This window comes from Zingiber officinale, chromosome 8A (assembly GCF_018446385.1).
Source record: "Zingiber officinale cultivar Zhangliang chromosome 8A, Zo_v1.1, whole genome shotgun sequence".
NCBI classification, from domain to species: Eukaryota; Viridiplantae; Streptophyta; class Magnoliopsida; order Zingiberales; family Zingiberaceae; genus Zingiber; species Zingiber officinale.
In genome coordinates, this window is record NC_056000.1 from 129399982 (window position 1) to 129418808 (window position 18827).

At 39.4% G+C, this 18827-nt stretch overlaps 2 protein-coding genes across 2 annotated transcripts; both read left to right on the forward strand.

The window, feature by feature from the left end:
* The first annotated feature begins 1257 nt into the window (after window positions 1-1257).
* On the forward strand, window positions 1258-6352 carry LOC122010227 (exportin-2-like). Its single transcript, XM_042566691.1, has 2 exons — window positions 1258-4223; window positions 6096-6352. The coding sequence occupies exon 1, from the start codon at window positions 1317-1319 to the stop codon at window positions 4221-4223; it is 2907 nt and encodes a 968-aa protein (XP_042422625.1). The 5' UTR covers window positions 1258-1316; the 3' UTR covers window positions 6096-6352.
* An 825-nt stretch (window positions 6353-7177) lies between these two features.
* On the forward strand, window positions 7178-7990 carry LOC122012846. Its single transcript, XM_042569504.1, has one exon. It carries the CDS (start codon window positions 7358-7360, stop codon window positions 7952-7954), a length of 597 nt encoding a protein of 198 aa, XP_042425438.1. The 5' UTR covers window positions 7178-7357; the 3' UTR covers window positions 7955-7990.
* Window positions 7991-18827: the final 10837 nt, after the last annotated feature.

Here is an 18827-nt window from a genome sequence, read left to right on the forward strand (position 1 = left end):
TCATAATCTATATTGATCCTGTCCGAATCAGGGATCAATGAACGCTGAGGATGTGGCGCTCCCTGCTGGATCCTCGAGTGCTCTGGCGAACCTGCAACAAAACCTAGCCGGGAGGGGTGTCCCGGCGATGGCCCTCCGACGCTCAAGTCAGGCGAGGAATAACAAAGAGGTGGCTTAGAAACAGAAGACTTGTGTACCTCCGGTGAAGAAATGGAGACCTTATATAGACCTCTCGAAGGAGTCTGGGCGCGTCAATCAAAGCAATCACTTGCTTTCGACCATGCCCAGGTATGAGTCTGTCAGAAGGGCATATGGGTCTGTCAAAAGGGCATCCATAAGGCCATACCGCTACTGTATCAACCTCTCCATGATGTGACGGCAATATCCTTTATCGTGAAATCTTGTGTACGGCATAATCATCAGACTTACCTTGCTGACATCCCATATCCCGAGCCGAACGAATAGGCCGCTCGGCTAACCTTTGTGTCCTCGCCCTTATCCTGGCCGAACGGACCACCCGCTCGGCCCTTCGGTTCCAGCCGGGCAGACACCCGCTCGGCCATTCAGTCCTCCCGCCTTGGCGTCGGAAACCCAAGCCGATGGCTGGGTTATATCTGGCTCCGCTCGGACCTGCTCAACTGTTCGGCGCGGCTCTTATCCGCTTAGTTAGCCCTCCATCCGTCCTCAGACTGGGACCCTTCAGGAAGTGGATCCCCTATTCTTACCGTCGGATCATATATTTTATATATATATATTTTCTTGGAGCACCCATGACGACTTAAGCATCGGAAGAGATACCTCGCGGAGGTAAGTATTCTCGCTTAGTCGACTGCATCATGAGAAGAAAGCATTGTCGACAATCTCAAATATGATTAGCACAATCAAGTTTGAAACCATGAGTTAGGCATCGTTGGATGTGCTTCATCTAGGAACCTCTTGACTAGATCACATGCCATGCTTAACATAATCTCTGTATCAAAATTTTCATTCACAATTCGATAACAACATTCACATCCCAATGTATGCCATGTCGGGCTAGACGATAAGTGGTCCCACCCGTATGAGATCTCTTAGCCATGGAGCTGAGGGCAGGTTGGGTTGGATTGGGCTGGGTTAACCTATTTGGTATGTTTCTAGCTCAAGGGAGATAGGAGTCGTCCGATCTAGGTTTCGAACCTTCTGTGCGTCGAAGCCCGTCTGTAGACCCTCCTCCCCGTTCCCTATAAAAGGCTCTCATCAATCCTTGTCCCCGTTTCAAATTCGCATCGCGATTATTAAATATTTTATTCCCTTTTTTGGCACTCTCTCTTTCTCCCATGGACATCCGCCCCGAAACCCTAGCGACGTGGTTCCTGCAATCGCTTTCGCCGGAACCCCAGCCTCGCCGTGCCGCCGAGGCTTCCCTCTCCGACTCCGCGAAGCGGCCAGGATTCGCCACCGCCCTTCTTCAGCTCGTCGCCGCTCCCGCCGTCGAGGATCAAATTCGCCTCGCCGCCGCCGTTCATTTCAAGAACCACCTTCGCTCCCACTGGGCCCCCTCAGCCGACGATGCGGCTTACGCAATATCCGCCCCCGAGAAGGAGCAGATCAAGGCGCATATCGTCGCCTTGATGCTCAACGCCCCGCCTCGCGTCCAGCCACAGCTCTCCGAAGCCCTCGCCGCCGTCAGTTCCCACGACTTCCCCAAGTCCTGGCCTTCCTTGCTTCCAGAGCTCGTCGATTCCCTCCGCAAAGCCGCGGTTGCCGATGACTATCACTCTGTCAACGGCCTACTCGGAGCCGCCACTTCCCTCTTTTCCAAATTCCGCAGCTCATTCGATGACAACGCCCTTCGGCTCGACCTCAAGTACTGCCTCGACGGATTTGCTGCTCCTCTGCTAGAGATCTTCCTCAAGACCTCCCGGCTCATTTCCTCAAATGTCACGGGCCCTCCTGAGACCCTCCGCCCACTTTTTGAGTCACAACGCCTTTGCTCCGAAATCTTCCACTCCCTCAATTCTGTTGAGCTACCTGAGTTCTTCGAGGAGCACATGAACGAGTGGATGAGCGAGTTCCTCGCTTACCTCGGTACTTCTTACTCACCAGCCGTTGAGGCTGAGGGAGCATTAGATGCCCTCAGAGCTTCTATTTGTGAGAACCTTCAGCTTTACATGGAGAAAAATGAGGAGGAGTTCAAGATCTACCTTGAAAAATTTGCTTTAACCGTGTGTCAGCTATTGATGACTCCAGGTTCTTCCCCTACCCGCGATCAGCTTACTGTCACAGCCATCAAGTTCCTGACGACGGTCAGCACTAGCGTTCACCATTCACTCTTTAGTAGCCCTAATTTTCTCCAAGGTATATGCTCAAGCATCGTCTTCCCTAACATCCGGCTTCGAGATGAGGATGAAGAGCTGTTTGATATGAATTACATTGAATATATTAGGAGGGATATTGAAGGCAGTGATATTGATACTAGGAGGCGGATCGCTTGTGAGCTTCTGAAGGGTATAGCCTTGAATTACAGAGAACAAGTTACAACATTAGTGTCAATGCAGATACAGGAGATGCTGAAACTATATGCAGCCAACCCGATGGAAAACTGGAAGGAGAAGGACAATGCAATCTACCTCGTGGTTGCACTTGCTCCAAAGGTGGGCAGCAGTGCTGGGTACCTCGTGGATGTAGAGAGCTTCTTCACATCAGTCATTGTTCCTGAGCTACAAGAACAAGATATAAATGGTTCTCCAATGCTGAAAGCTGGTGCTTTGAAGTTCTTCACGGTTTTCCGTGTGCAGATACCTAAGCCAGCAGTCCTCGCTCTTTTCCCCCATTTGGCGAGGTTCCTTGTGGCCGAATCAAATGTAGTCCATTCATACGCAGCAAATTGCATTGAGAAGCTGTTAATGGTGAAGGACAAAGTAACATTATCTGGTTCAAATGTAGTCAGTTTGACTCCTCGATATAGTGCTTCAGATGTCAATCCTTTCCTGCTCCAGTTGATGACCAATCTCTTCAGTGCTTTGCAGTTGCCTGAGTCACAGGAAAATTCATATATCATGAAGTGCATCATGAGAGTAATTGGCCTTTGCAATATAAGTAGTAAGGTTGCTGAACATTGTGTTGATCGCTTGGCTTATGTGCTGACAGTGGTATGCAATAATCCAAGGAGCCCAACCTTCAACCACTACCTATTTGAGTCTATTGCTGCCCTGATTGGAAGATCCTGTGAGAATGACGAGTTACTTATCCAAGTATTTGAGATACATTTGTTCCCAATCCTCCAGAAAATTTTAGCTGAAGATGTGGCTGAGTTCTGGCCATATACTTTCCAAATATTTTCCCAACTTGTTGATGTGAGTAAGCCACCTCTTTCCGAAGCTTATATGCTGATATTCAAGATGCTTCTCTCTGATGATTCATGGAAGAGATCAGAAAATGTCCCTGCATTAGTTCAACTACTCCAGGCATATCTGCAGAAGATTCCCAATGTGCTCAAGACTGAAGGAAGATTGGAACAGGTCATATCGAAGTCTACTGGGTTGCTTTCAGCTTCTAAGACTGAAGAATTGGGATTTTATGTCCTCAATGCTGTGGTGGAAAATCTTCCTTGTGAAATTATAGCGCCTTACCTTACAGATATATGGAGGCCGATTTTCATCCGCCTACAGAGCAGGCGTGTAGCTAAGTTTGTGAATTCTTTTGTGGTATTTATGTCATTGTTTTTGGTTAAGCATGGTCCCAGTGTGCTTGTGGAGTCCATAGATACTCTTCAAAATGGGTTATTCCTGAATATTCTTCAGACGTTTTGGATTCCTAATCTCAAGCTCATTTCAGGAGCCACTGAAAGGAAGCTGGCTTTGGTGGCTGCAACAAGGCTGATCTGCGAGTCTTCAATCCTTTCAGATGATAAATACAGTGAATTATGGGGCAGAATGCTCAATAGTATCATCTCTTTGCTGGCTCAGCCAGACCAATACGTGGAACTAGAAAATGGTGAGCCAGATCTTCCTGAAACTGTGGGTTACTCAGCAACCTTTGCTCGTCTTCATTATGGTGGAAAGAAAGAATCAGACCCTCTTAAGGAAATAAGGGATCCAAAGGAGTTTTTTGTGACATCAGTATCAAGACTGTCGTCCAGTTCTCCTGGTAGGTATGGGCCAGTGATTCAGACGTATGTTGATACAGCTAATCAAACTGCATTACTCCAGCTTTGTGCCACCTACAATTGTATAATTGCTTAGGTAAGAAGTTTTGTTGTGGTTTTTAATTTATTAGTATATAGGTTTCCGCAAGTGTTGTTTCTTTATATCGTGGACACTATATTCTCTCTTGAAACGTTTTAAATTTTTGGATTGATTTAAGTTATAGAAAAATGAATCTTCCTTGGTGCCAGATCAGGAGTTTAATCTGCTCATCTATATCCTAGTTAGTTAATTGAGGTAATCTTAGTAGTTCAATTTTTGTTTGTCCCAAATATTTGGAGCCAGCTATATAAATCCTATTCCTCATTGTACTCTATATAAGGTTATCTTACTAGCAATATTTAGATCAATTACAACCTTTTTAATTACATTGATGCCACCATTACACCTTTCACTCTAATTGATTCAACAATTCTAATAACACAATCACTAATCCTCTTGAATAGGTCCATACCATCTCAACATATCTTTCTTTTTCTCATTGAATCATCTCTTGAAGCTACACTTAAGTGTTCTCCACATTGTAGTATTTTCATTTGATTATTTCTAATAATACTAGATATCCATCTTCACATTCTCATCTTTGTTACATTTTATATTGCTTCCTAATTGTCTATCATTTTGATCTATAATGTATCGTTGGTTGTGCCACACTCATAAAAATTATGCAATTTTTCAAAATTCTATCTTTATTTTGTTTCTTAATGTAAGACTAAAGGCTATAAATCATTTTTCACATTCATTATATATTTTTAATCACACCAATCTGTCCCTCTAAAAGCACCACAAGAATTATCTATGGACACTATCATAAATTTTCTATGTTTTAAAAAAAAACATTTGTAAATCCTTCTTTTCTTTATTTTTTTTTTAATTAGCTGTCTTTATAAATAAATAGCTTTTTTGATTGATTTCTCCAAGATCATATTTATTTTCAGAAATGTTGGTCTCCTTTATTATTCTCCTTGTAGTAACTCCTTTCCTAAAGTTTCACCGTTTGATTCATTGACTTGATTCCTATATAATTGAAACAGCATTGTATAGTATTTCCATTCATATAAATAAATACTAAAAAATCTTCATTCTTGGGTTATTTTCTCATTTCTCAAAGTTTCATTTTATAAGTTGCCACTGACTTGCTATCTCAAGTCATTAGATACCTGGATGTAACCCATTATTCTAACAGGTCAATCCCCTATGTGGATGGAAGTAGAACTAAAATCGAAACCAAGTTGAAATAGTTTTATAAATATCCTGACATAATAAGTGATTTTTGGGATTGATAAATGGAATAGCTATAGGATTTAGAGGGATATCACTTCTGTCAGAACTGATATTCTTGATTCATTCATAGCCAATTACAGACTTTAATAACTGTCCTGCCAGAATCAATTATGCCTGTTCTTATAGACAGCAAAAAAAGAATCCATAATGTCTGCACTTTCTGAAGTCTGCTCTATGTATTTCTTGGTATTCGATCAAGGAAAATCTCTTTTATCAAACTTCATGAGTCGAAAGTCATTCCTATTGATAAATCACTACCATTTGCTCTTCATGTCATCTATTTTATACCTCAGTTTGGATATCTAATTTATGTAATTTTTTTGAGCATGTTTTCTTACTTATTTGCTTCCTTTTCTGTGATCGGGGGCTAAAAAATTCTTCCAGAATAGCCCATGAGAATCTTATATTTAGAGAATTGGTGTTACTTTGTTCCTGTACTGGGGAAACTCATTTGCTAAATTAAGTGCTTCAAATTAACTCATTTGCTCTATTCATTATGTTGGCAGAGGTTTATTTATTTGACTAGCGTACAATGTTGATCACATGACAATTTTTAGCGCACAAAAATGCTCATCTTGCCATGTCTAGTTGGTCTCATTTGCTGAATGCTCTCTTATTTCTTCACAGAAACTGGACGAACTGGAGGTGACGTGCCATAGTTATTCTCAGAGGATACATTGTACAAATGCACTTCTTTCAACTTCCAGGATTACATAGTTGTGACGGATTAAGCTGCACAATTGGGTTTTGGTACCTGTTTTAAAGCATGTTGCATTGTCTCGAAGGTCATTTTATATTATGGAACTTGAAACAGTGGTGTGTGGGTTGGACGTTCAAGAGGATGACCTGCAGTTTTGTTTCCAAGGGTTCTATTTGTTAGGGTTCTTAGTTGTGAAAAATACCACTCATGTTTTGCATACAGAGCATGTTAATGTTTTGCAACTTGCAAGAGTGATGTCTGTTTGAGGAAATCATGTTGCGATTGTATTTGTTGTTCTCTGAGGTGTGAATGGTCAAACTCAAAACCTATTTTAAAAAAATCTTCGTTTTTTTAGCGGATGCATAATTGAATATCAGATTATGAAAAACATATCTAACTTGTCACATTGATGCCTTCATCCAGTGCCGAGTTCAAGTGCTGTCTGGCTTTGCCTCCACTAGCTCTTAAGACGACCCTACAGGTGCTCCAAGATGGTAGTTGCGTGTCTTCTAAAGAAGAAAGCAAAAGAGCTGCAGTTGCGAGTTGCAGTGTTCTTTTAGGACAAAAGGTGTTCAACCTGGTCGTGTCAAACCAGCTAGGAAAAGGAGATGCCCTGACCATGGCTAGGATTGTAAGTATCCAAGCAGACTAGCAACCTCATTCCTTTGTGTCACACCACATTGTTTTCGCACATGTTTGCTGATCTAGCTCTCACTGAAGAGATGCACATGTTTGTGTTGATCTAGCTCTCAATGAGCTGCGACTATAGAGAAGATAGGAAGCCATGACTATCGTATAGGACATCAAAATTTTTTGATTTATTCAAATTAAATTAAATTTTAACAGAATACTTAGTTTTACTTGGAATCCATTGTCATGGAACCAAACCTAATCCATGTGTTAATTATAAGCCTTGCTTTTGTCTTCATTAAAAAAATTGATCAAGGATTAAGAAAATATGTGAAAAAATACTAAAGTTTGAGTTGAATAGAACTGATAGTACAGCATTAGGTGAAAGCAGTAGTCATAAAAAAGTTGTCTCTTCCCCACTCTCTTCCTCTACACAAATCAATTTAATTTTGATTTATTAGCTTTTAAATGAGAGACAACACAAAGGACAAAACCCTACCACAATTTGGGAGAATCAGTTAGGGGAAATCCAAGGCAAAACCCCAATTCGGCTTCCGCCATGGCCACTTCGCCCCCGCCTCACCACCGCCAGCTTCGCGACGGCGGCGGCGGAGGCGGCGGCGGGACCAACCTCGCCTCCTGCCTCCTGGCGACGGCGTTCCTCTTCCTAGTCTCCGCCGCCGCCGCCGTGGCCCTCTTCGTCCTCTTCCGTCCCCGCGAACCCGAGATCCAGGTCTCCGCCGTCCAATTCCCCGGCTTCGCCGTCGCCAACGGCACCCTACGCTTCACGTTCAACCAGTACGCCTCCGTCCGCAACCCCAACCGCGCTGCCTTCTCCCACTACGACAGCACCCTCCAGCTCGCCTACGCCGGCATGCAGGTGGGGTTCGCGTTCATTCCCGCGGGGCAGATAGCCGGCGGCCGCACGCAGCACGTCGCCGCCTCCTTCGCCGTCGACGCCCTCCCGCTGCCCTCCGCCGCGCCGCCGCCGCCTCCCCCTCCCGGGGCCGTCACCGCGATCGAGGTCGACTCCAGGATGCGGGTGAAGGGCCGGGTCCGCGTGCTGCGCTTCTTCACGCACCACGTACAGGCCACCGCCGGATGCCGCGTCGCCGTCTCCGCCGCCGACGGATCCGTGCTGGGAGTCCGCTGCTGATCCATCTCGGCGGAGATCGAGATCTGCTGAAACCCCTCGCTCAGGATGGCCTTGGGTCGGGCACCTTTTGCCACATGAGATCTGCTGAAACCCCAACTAAAAAAAAAGAAAAAAAAAAAGGGACGATCAACTCAGTCCATGAGCAGGAAAACTCGATGGATTTTCGATAGCTTTTGTTTGCTAAACCCTTTGTTGCGTGTCATTGTAAGCTAATCAGACTTAAAATTATTCTCTTGATTTATTTTCTTTTTATTTAATCAATCATTTTCTACCATTAGTGTTATAAATTAATAAATAATTCTAAATTTGAACGTCGATTATTATTGCGTACCGTTCCATTTTTCAAAAAACATAGAAAAGAGGTATAAATTTTGTTAAATACTGATTTTAAATTGATAAAATATCGAATTTGATTTTTTTTAAATTCTTGTTGAATTGAAAAAATAAATCGAATCGAATTGTTCAACTTGGATAGTGGGCATCAAAATTTGTTAATCAGTAAAAATTTCTTTCACGGTACAAATATAGATAAATAAATGATGAAAGATATTTTACCTATAATTTCTTTGCTTGAGAGAGATATTTACTGAGAATTGATCCAAGATTTAAAGTAAATCTTTATATAAATATAGATAAATCAAAATTTATGAATCATGATGGTAAAAAGTGAATATGCTCGTCTCTAGTATTTTCACTAATCCGTTCCAAAACTAACACGAAGGAAGTAAATAACGGGTGACTATTAGACTTTGGAATAATGACTAGCACATAAGGGAGACATTTACCTCGGCTTTGCCGATGATGCGATGATAATGAGGGGTTCAATTCCGCTGCCACGGTGAAGGTCAAAGGGGGTCAAAATCAAGACGATTAATGTGTAGATGACATCGACCGGTCGGGCGAAGCATGCCTCGATCACAGAGGAGGTCACGACCCGCCGATCGGGCGAAGCATACCCGACCAAGGAAAGGTTCCGACCCGCCGCCGCCTTCGCTACAAAGAGAAGTCAAACGACCGACACTCAAGGGAGACGATGTGCAGAAGTCGAGCCAAGCGACTCCCTCGCTCGCCCAGACAACAGAGCTTCATATGGGCCAAGTTCAATTTCGGCCGAGCAGCTACTCCGCTTGGCCTAACAGCAGGGCTTGACAGTGACAAAGGGTAGCTTCGGTCGAGTGGACACAGAGCGAACACAGGCGCAGAAGTAGCGAGGTCTTGGCCGACCGATGGGGGCACCAGAGAGGCGATATCTTGGCCGAGCGGCTAACCCGTTCGGCCTTCCAGTACACTCCCTCTGATATCCAGTGATATCCTTTTGGGAGTTGGTGCTGCCGACACCAGGCATGGACAACCAGAAGATCGTACTGTTAGCTAGAGCCCTAGAGCTAATCATTTGATGATTGTATTATGGACTTATTGTATCATATTTTTATATATTAATAAAGGCATTTGTTTGGTTATTATACTTACTTGTATTGGTGCCAAATAAACTAAGTATAATAACGTCCTTGAGTAGAAGGTTCTTACCTATATCAATCGATTGGTTGAATCGATAGTGAGATGCTATAGGGAACACTACTCTTAATCATTCCTATTCGAGTATTAACATTCAGGGACAATGTTAATGCAATAAGACTAGCATGTAGGTCAACTCGATGACTTGATCTCACAAGTCATGGATATAGAGATATCAAGTTGACACATGGGTATACATTAGAGAATGTATACTGAATGACCCGCCATGAGAAAGTATCATGGATCGTTATATGAGTGTTATATACTTTCTCATGTGACTATTAGTATGACTACTAGTCCTTAGACCTGAAGTCACCATAGATCCCTGCATAAGGAGTTATGTACTTTGGTTTCGCCAAATGTCACCCGTAACTGGGTGGACTATAAAGGCGATTACTGGGTATATAACAAATTATGCAGAGGGATGTGAGTGATGTAGATGGGATCTATCTGTTGGTTGCTACTCGGAAAACCTAGAGGTTCCACTGTACAAAAATTTTGTACAAAGGTTTGAACCTTTTCCTAGCTACCATGTGTTCTTTTAAATTAAATTTTGGATCGCCTGCGGAACTTAACACGTTTGATCCAAAACTTAATCTATTTGTTCTTTAAGGTTTAGACTTGGATCTCCTGCGGAACTTAACACGTTTGATCCAAATCACCTAAGTTATTAATTCAATTAAATATTAATTTCCATAATTGGTTCCCAGTACTGACGTGGCGAGGCACATGACATTCTTAGATATGGGAACAACCACCACCGACTAGACAAAACCTTTTATGGAAAGCTAATATTTAATTTCCTAAAATAACTTTAGGTCAACCAAAAAGAACAATCAAATCACAAGGAAAAGAAAAATAAAAGAACACAACTTCGAAAAACATATTCGAAATACTAGAATCGTAAGCCTCTTGTATTTGGTATTATTTCCATAAATAACTAGCATGATGCGGAAAGGAAAAATGACTAGTTATACCTTCTAAAAAGACCTCTTGATCTTCTACCGTATTCCTCTTCTAACCTCGGACGTTGTGTGGGCAACGATCTTCCGAGATGAGAACCACCAAGCACCTTCTTCTTCCATGCAAGTTTCGGCCACCACAATTCTCCAAGAGAAGTAGAGGTCCGACCACCACCACCAAGCTCCAAGGGATGCAAGAAACAAAACCACCTTTCTCCTTCTTCTCCTAGCTAGAACCGCCACCATCAAGAGCTCCAAGAGAGGTTTCCGGCCATAAGAAGAAGAGAAGAGGAAGAGGCTAGGGCCGCCACCAATGAGGAAAGAGAGGAGAAGAATAATAGAGTTGATCACCCATGAAGGCACCTCTACCCCTCTTTATAATCCTTGGTCTTGACAAATAAGGAAATTTTAATAAAACTTCCTTAATTCTTTTGTCATAAAAAGAAAAATTATTTTAATTAAAAAACAATTTTCTTCTTTTAATAATAATGGCCGGCCACTTCTAATTCCCCAAAACAAGGAAAATTTAATTCACACAAGAATTAAAACTTCCTAATTTGTTTCTAGAAATTTATAAAAATTTCTCCAATAATTTTTATCCCTTCATGATTGGTTAATAAAAAGGAAATTTTATAAATTAAAATTCTTCTTTTAAACATGTGGATAATTTCCAAAAGGAAAGTTATCTCTAAAAATTAAAATATCTTTTCAATCTACAAATAACGAAAGATATCAAATCTTTTCTTAATCTTTTGTAGAAACTAATAAAAGAGAATATTTAATTTTTAAACTTCTCTTTTAAATTATTATCATGGTTTAAAAGGAAAGTTTTTCTTAAAAATAAAATCTCCTTTCAATCTACAAATAAGGAAAGATTTCAAATCTTTTCTTAATCTTTTGTAGAAAGCTTTAAAAGGAAAGATTTAATTTTTAAACTCTCTTTTAAAACTATGATATCCACATAAGAAATAATTTTAAAAAATCCTTTTTAATATGATGTGGTCGGCCACCTAAGCTTGGGCTCCAAGCTATTGGCCGGCCACCTTAAGGCCAACCTTTAGGCTTGGCCGACCCTAAGCTTGAGCTTCAAGCTTAGCTTGGCCGGCCCCTATTGGTTGGGTAAGAAGGTGAGTATGTGGTGGGTATAAATCTCTATATACAAGAGGCTACGATAGGGACCGAGAGGAGGAATTGGTTTTGGTCTCCCGATGAAATTAAGCTTCCCGTGTTCGCCCCGAACACACAACTTAATTCCATCAATAATAATTCATTCCACTAAAGAACTATTATTGAACTACCGCACCAATCCCAAATTACATTTTGGGCTCCTTCTTATTATGAGTGTGTTAGTCTCCCTGTGTTTAAGATGTCAAATGTCCATTAATTAAATACTGACAACTCATTTAATTAATATCTTAGTCCAAGAGTAGTACCACTCAACCTTATTATCATGTCGGAGTAAGTCCACCTGCAGGGTTTAACATGACAATCCTTATGAGCTCCTCTTGAGGACATTCTCAACCTAGATCACTAGGACACAGTTTCCTTCTATAATCAACAATACACACTATAAGTGATATCATTTCCCAACTTATCGGGCTTATTGATTCATCGAACTAAATCTCACCCATTGATAAATTAAAAAAATAAATATCAAATATATGTGCTTGTTATTATATTAAGATTAAGAGCACACACTTCCATAATAACTGAGGTCTTTGTTTCTTTATAAAGTCAGTATAAAAGAAACGACCTCTAATGGTCCTACTCAATACACTCTAAGTGTACTAGTGTAATTTTATAGTTAAGATAAATTAATACCTAATTACACTACGACCTTCCAATGGTTTGTTCCTTTCCATTATGGTCGTGAGTTACTGTTTATAATTTATAAGGTACTGATAACATGATCCTCTGTGTGTGACACCACACACCATGTTATCTACAATATAAATTAATTGAACAACTACATTTATCATAAATGTAGACATTTGACCAATGTGATTCTTATTTCTAGATAAATGTTTATACCAAAAGCTAGGCTTTTAGTATACACTCTAACAATCTCCCACTTATACTAAAAGACTAAGCTGCCATATCTGCTGCCATACATCTGATTCCCAACCCTTCAACATGTCCATCAAAAGCTCTCGCCTTAAGGACCTTAGTGAAAAGATCTATAGGTCATCATCTGATGCATTCTAGGCGGCAACAACTTCTCCTCGTTTATACGATTTCTCGTATTGGGTGGTACTTGCGCTCTATTGTGTTTACTTGCCTTATAGACTCATGGTTTCTTCGAGTTTGTTACTGCACCATTATTATTACAATAAATTGTAATAATCTTTGGACAAACTAGAAATCATATCTAAGTCTTTCTTGAGGTAATTAAGTCATTCAGCTTTTATGGCTTCCTCAGAGGCTTGCCATATACTAAGCTTCTATGGTGGAGTCCAGAAAAACACCTATGCTTATCACTCTTCCATAGTTATGACTTTACCTCCTAAAGTAAACACAAAACCCCGAGGTTGACTTATTATTGTCCCTATGCGATTGGAAGTCAAAATCCGTGTAACCCACAGGGACCAAATTAATTGCCTTGTAAGCTAGCATATAATCTCTAGCACCTCTAAGGTACTTTAATATATGCTTTACTGCAGTCCAATGTCCTTGTCTAGGGTTACTTTGATATCTGCTAACTATGCCCTTGGCAAAACAGATTTCTGATCTCGTGTATAACATACATTAGGTTGTCTAACTGCCGAAGCATAAAGAACTGCCTATATTTCCTTTATCTCCTTTGATGTCTACAGAGACATATCTTTAGATAAAGTTACTCCATCCTGAAAAGGTAAGAAACCTTTCTTGGAGTTTTGCATGCTTAAAACGAGCAAGGATTTTTCGATGTATGAAGCTTGGGATAAGTAAAATATTCTTTTCTTGTAATCCCTTATTACTTTGATCTCAAGAATATATATATTCTCCCAAGTCCTTTATATCGAATTATTTGGACAACCATACCCCTACTTCTGACAACATTTTGATATTGTTTCCAACTATCAAAAATGCTATCTACGTATAGTACAAGAAATACCACCGCGTTTCCATCACACCTTTACACAAGACTTATCCGTTTACTCAATAAATCCAAAGGTCTGGATTACTTTGATAAACCGGATATTCCAAGATCTTGAAGCTTTGCCTTAGTCCATAGACTGACTAAGCTTGCACACAAGATGCTCTTAGCCCTTTGCAATGAACCCTTCTGGTTGCTTTATATGGATGCTTTCATCAAGACTTCCATTAAGGAATGCTGTCTTGACATCCACTTGCCAAATAGATAAAAGAATCCGGATAGACTTAAGCATGACTACCAGTGAAAAAGTTTCCTTTTTCATCAAGCCTTGCTTTGAAAGTTCCTACCTTCCTTTCTATCCCTCTTTTCCTATTATAGACCTTTTAACACCCAAAAGCTTTTACACCATTTGGTGGTTTCACAAGCTTCCAGATTTTATTAGAATACATATATTCTAATTCTATTATTCATTACTCTTTGCCAAGATGTTGCATCTTTATCTTGGAGTGTTTCGTCATATGTCCGGAGATCAGGTTCATGTCCTCCAGGGATCGAGTCCAAAAACTCTCCCAAAACATGAATCTTTTTAGGTTGCCTAACAACCCTCCCACTACGACAAGGCACTTTCTACAATTGTGTATCATTTGTGATACGTGTTGCAGTTTCCTTGTGATATCTCATCCTATACAGTTGGTACTAGATTAGACATGCCTTTTATTATTTCCTTAAGAACACATGGTTTATTACATAGTCCTTTTCTAAAAATCGGTCATTGATGCTAACAATGACCTTCTGATTTTTAAGACTATAAACCTACTTTCATTTCACTAGGATAACCCACAAACAAGTGAATTCCTGTCCAACTTATCATTGTCTCTCTTCTGCATATGTGCTGGACTACCCGAATCCGAATATGCTTCGAAATAGGCTTACGCCTATTCAGCAATTCTATATGAGTAGAGAGTTCTGACTTTAGAAGGTACTATATTCACTCCTGTTTCCAGAGTATATCCTTAAAATGATTTTGATAATATTCTTAATAACTCATCAATCTACTTATTTCCATAAGAGTCCTATACCTTCCTTTTCCTACACCATTCTGTTGGGGTGTTCCAGGTGCAGTTAGTTGGGATTGAATCCCTACTTCTGATAAATGATTCCTAAATTCTCCCAAGAGGTACTTGCCACTACGATCTTACTGTAGTGTCTTGATACTTTTACTTTGCCGTTTCTCCACATCAGCCTCGTATTATTTGAACTAATCAAAGCACTTAGACTTGCGGTACATCAAGTAAACATATCCGTATCTCAAATAGTTGTCTATAAAATAGATGAAATATTTGAAACAACCTCTTGCATGGATGCTCATAGGATCACACAAATCAGAATGAACCAATTCCAATATATCTTTGATTCCTTACCCCTTAGACTTAAAAGCTTCTTGGTTATTTTTCCTTCCAAGTAAGACTCGTAGGTTGGAAAGATTTCCACTACTAATGAACCCAAAAGTTCATCAGCTACCAATGAATCCTACTTGAGTTAATATAACCTAGTCTTAGAAGCCAAAGATATAATTGGTTCATTTTCGAAGGTTACTTTCTCTTAAAGTTAGAAGATGTGTTACTAATCTCCATTTGTTGCATCGTGAGAGTTATTGGATTTATAAATTGCCAACCAACGTACCAGAACAGATAACTTTCCTCTTTTCCTTAATAACAACTTTGTTATTTAAAAGAGGCAGAATATCAAGTTCTTTGAATAGTTTAGAAACTGAAAACTAGTTCTTTCTAAACTTGGTGCGTAAAGACAATTACTAAAAAATCCATATTTTATTCTTATCAAAAGATAAACATCTCCCACTGCAATAGCTACCATTTTTACAGTAGTGCCCATGTAGACGGTGTTTTAATTTTCATTTAGTTGATGGGTTTCCTGGAACCCTGCAATGAATTGCGGACATGATTAATGACATCTGTATCTACACTCCAGGTTCTGGTAGATAACACCACTAAACATGTTTCAACTAATGAATTAAATACACCTATATTGTTCTTAGTTCTAAGAAGACAGTCTATCTTAATGTCCAAGTCCTATTTCCAATCATTACAATTGGGATTGCTAAGTCTTTCTTATAGTATGACTACTAGGGGATTGACAAATATTTTAAGAATCACAAAAATATTTGGTCAAGATCAACTCCTTAAAATCTCCATGAATTTTGTGTATACAAAATCGAAGAGGAGATTTTATTCATTAATTTTATTATCTCGTCAACTTTACTTTATAACGAATAAAATTAATAGTTGATCTGTCTTTGATCAAATATTTGGTCAAAACTCTTTGAATTTAAAATAACATTGATTCCTCAAACAATATTATTTAAATTCACCAACACCTCAAACACCGTGAATTTTGCATGCGACGTTAGTGTGGACGTATACAAATTCATCATTTGTAAGAGGAGGGTTTTACCCATTGACTATCTTGTCAATATAATCTTTTGACAAATAAAATTACCTCAAACACCATGAATCTTGTATGCCACGTTAGTGTGGACGTATACAAATTCAAACATTTGTAAGAGGGGTTTATTAATTTTATTATATTGCCAATCTAGTTTTATGACAAATCAATAGTTGGTTTCCCTTTGGTCACACAAGTGATAGTAGTGACTCCGTTGGGGAGGATACTATTAAATATGTCTAAGTGTATACCATTACTTGACACTAAGTCCATTAATAAGATTATGCTCCTTCCGTTGGGGAAGATCACACGCTCTTAATTAACTTCCTATAATCATCTAAAAATGGAAGTCTGTTCTAGTGATCCACAAACAAGCTCATCCGTTATGGAGGAAGGCACTCAGAGCCAACGCGCAAACTTGTTTGCATCAGTTACAAACCAGTAATGGAGACCATGGGATTTACTTAAAAATCCCTCTCCAACTTAGTTATTTATAAATGAGGAATTTTAACTATGCTAGCCTACTAAATATGTAAACCAACATGCACAATAAAGACAATATAAAAGCAATAAATAGAAAATCTAATTTTCAACTATTATGGCTTTTATCTCTAGTTGTCCTCCGTGTGTTGTCATCCCAAGCTGCTGCCATATTTGGCCACCGCCACCGGGTCTAGCTGTCGCATCCATCTTGCTCCTAGTTCCGCTGCGCCTCTGGTCCTTAGAAGGTTCCACGCTTTGCAAGATTCGATCCGCGACATAAATAGAATTTTACATTTTTGATCCTATATTCCATAAAAGGAATGTACATGTATCTAGATCAAAAATAAAATCCTAATAAAACTAAATACAGCTCCTGCTGTATTTTATAATACAATCATGCACACACAGATAAATGCCCTTGACATGTCCAAGGGTCCAATCACACACATAATAACTAAAAGACATAATAGTTGGATCCTGCATCCACAAAGTTAGCACATCCTACTATTAACCTGCCTAAATTATGTATGACATGTGCATAATTAAACTAAATACCAAATACACAGAGGCAAAACCCTATCTCTGATACCAATTGTTGGTTGCTACTCGGAAAACCTAGAGGTTCCACTGTACAAAAATTTTGTACAAAGGTCTGAACATTTTCCTAGCTACCATGTGTTCTTTTAAATTAAATTTTGGATCGCCTGCGGAACTTAACACGTTTGATCCAAAACTTAATCTATTTGTTCTTTAAGGTTTAGACTTGGATCTCCTGCGGAACTTAACACGTTTGATCCAAATCACCTAAGTTATTAATTTAATTAAATATTAATTTCCATAATTGGTTCCCAGTACTGACGTGGCGAGGCACATGACCTTCTTGGATATGGGAACAACCACCACCGACTAGACAAAACCTTTTATGGAAAGCTAATATTTAATTTCCTAAAATAACTTTAGGTCAACCAAAAGAACAATCAAATCACAAGGAAAAGAAAAATAAAAGAACACAACTTCGAAAAACATATTCGAAATACTAGAATCGTAAGCCTCTTGTATTTGGTATTATTTCCATAAATAACTAGCATGATGCGGAAAGGAAAAATTACTAGTTATACCTTCTAAAAAGACCTCTTGATCTTCTACCGTATTCCTCTTCTAACCTCGGACGTTGTGTGGGCAACGATCTTCCGAGATGAGAACCACCAAGCACCTTCTTCTTCCTTGCAAGTTTCGCCCACCACAATTCTCCAAGAGAAGTAGAGGTCCGGCCACCACCACCAAGCTCCAAGGGATGCAAGAAACAAAACCACCTTTCTCTCCTTCTTCTCCTAGCTAGAACCGGCCACCATCAAGAGCTCCAAGAGAGGTTGCCACCGGCCATAAGAAGAAGAGAAGAGGAAGAGGTTAGGGCCGGCCACCGAGGAAAAGAGAGGAGAAGAATAATAGAGTTGATCACCCATGAAGGCACCTCTACCCCTCTTTTATAATCCTTGGTCTTGACAAATAAGGAAATTTTAATAAAAATTCCTTAATTCTTTTGTCATAAAAAAGAAAAATTATTTTAATTAAAAACAATTTTCTTCTTTTAATAATAATGGCCGACTTCTAATTCCAAAACAAGGAAAATTTAATTCACACAAGAATTAAAACTTCCTAATTTGTTTCTAGAAATTTATAAAATTTCTCCAATAATTTTATCCCTTCATGATTGGTTAATAAAAAGGAAATTTTATAAATTAAAATTCTTCTTTAAACATGTGGATAATTTCCAAAAGGAAAGTTATCTCTAAAATTAAAATCTCTTTTCAATCTACAAATAAGGAAAGATATCAAATCTTTTCTTAATCTTTGTAGAAACTAATAAAAGAGAATATTTAATTTTAAACTTCTTTTAAATTATTATCATGATTTAAAAGGAAAGTTTTCTTAAAATAAAATCTCCTTTCAATCTACAAATAAGGAAAGATTTCAAATCTTTTCTTAATCTTTGTAGAAAGCTTTAAAAGGAAAGATTTAATTTTTAAACTCTCTTTTAAAACTATGATATCCACATAAGAAATAATTTAAAAATCCTTTACCATAGGGGTAGATATGACCCAAGCTTGGACCACCTCCCTTAGCGCATATGACGAGATCATTGAGTGCTAGCTTGCCCTAGTACATATAGACTTCACTGTTTAGGGGGCCCTAGCTTGGAGAGCTGGGTAGCAGAAGGCTGAGTATGTGTGGGTATAAATCTCTATATACAAGAGGCTACGATAGGGACCGAGAGGAGGAATTGGTTTTGGTCTCCGATGAAATTAAGCTTCCCGTGTTCGCCCGAACACACAACTTAATTCCATCAATAATAATTCATTCCACTAAAGAACTA

Bases quoted from the DNA above. Each gene is read 5' to 3' on its own strand.
- LOC122010227 (XM_042566691.1), top strand. From the start codon at position 1,317: ATGGACATCCGCCCCGAAACCCTAGCGACGTGGTTCCTGCAATCGCTT.
- LOC122012846 (XM_042569504.1), top strand. From the start codon at position 7,358: ATGGCCACTTCGCCCCCGCCTCACCACCGCCAGCTTCGCGACGGCGGC.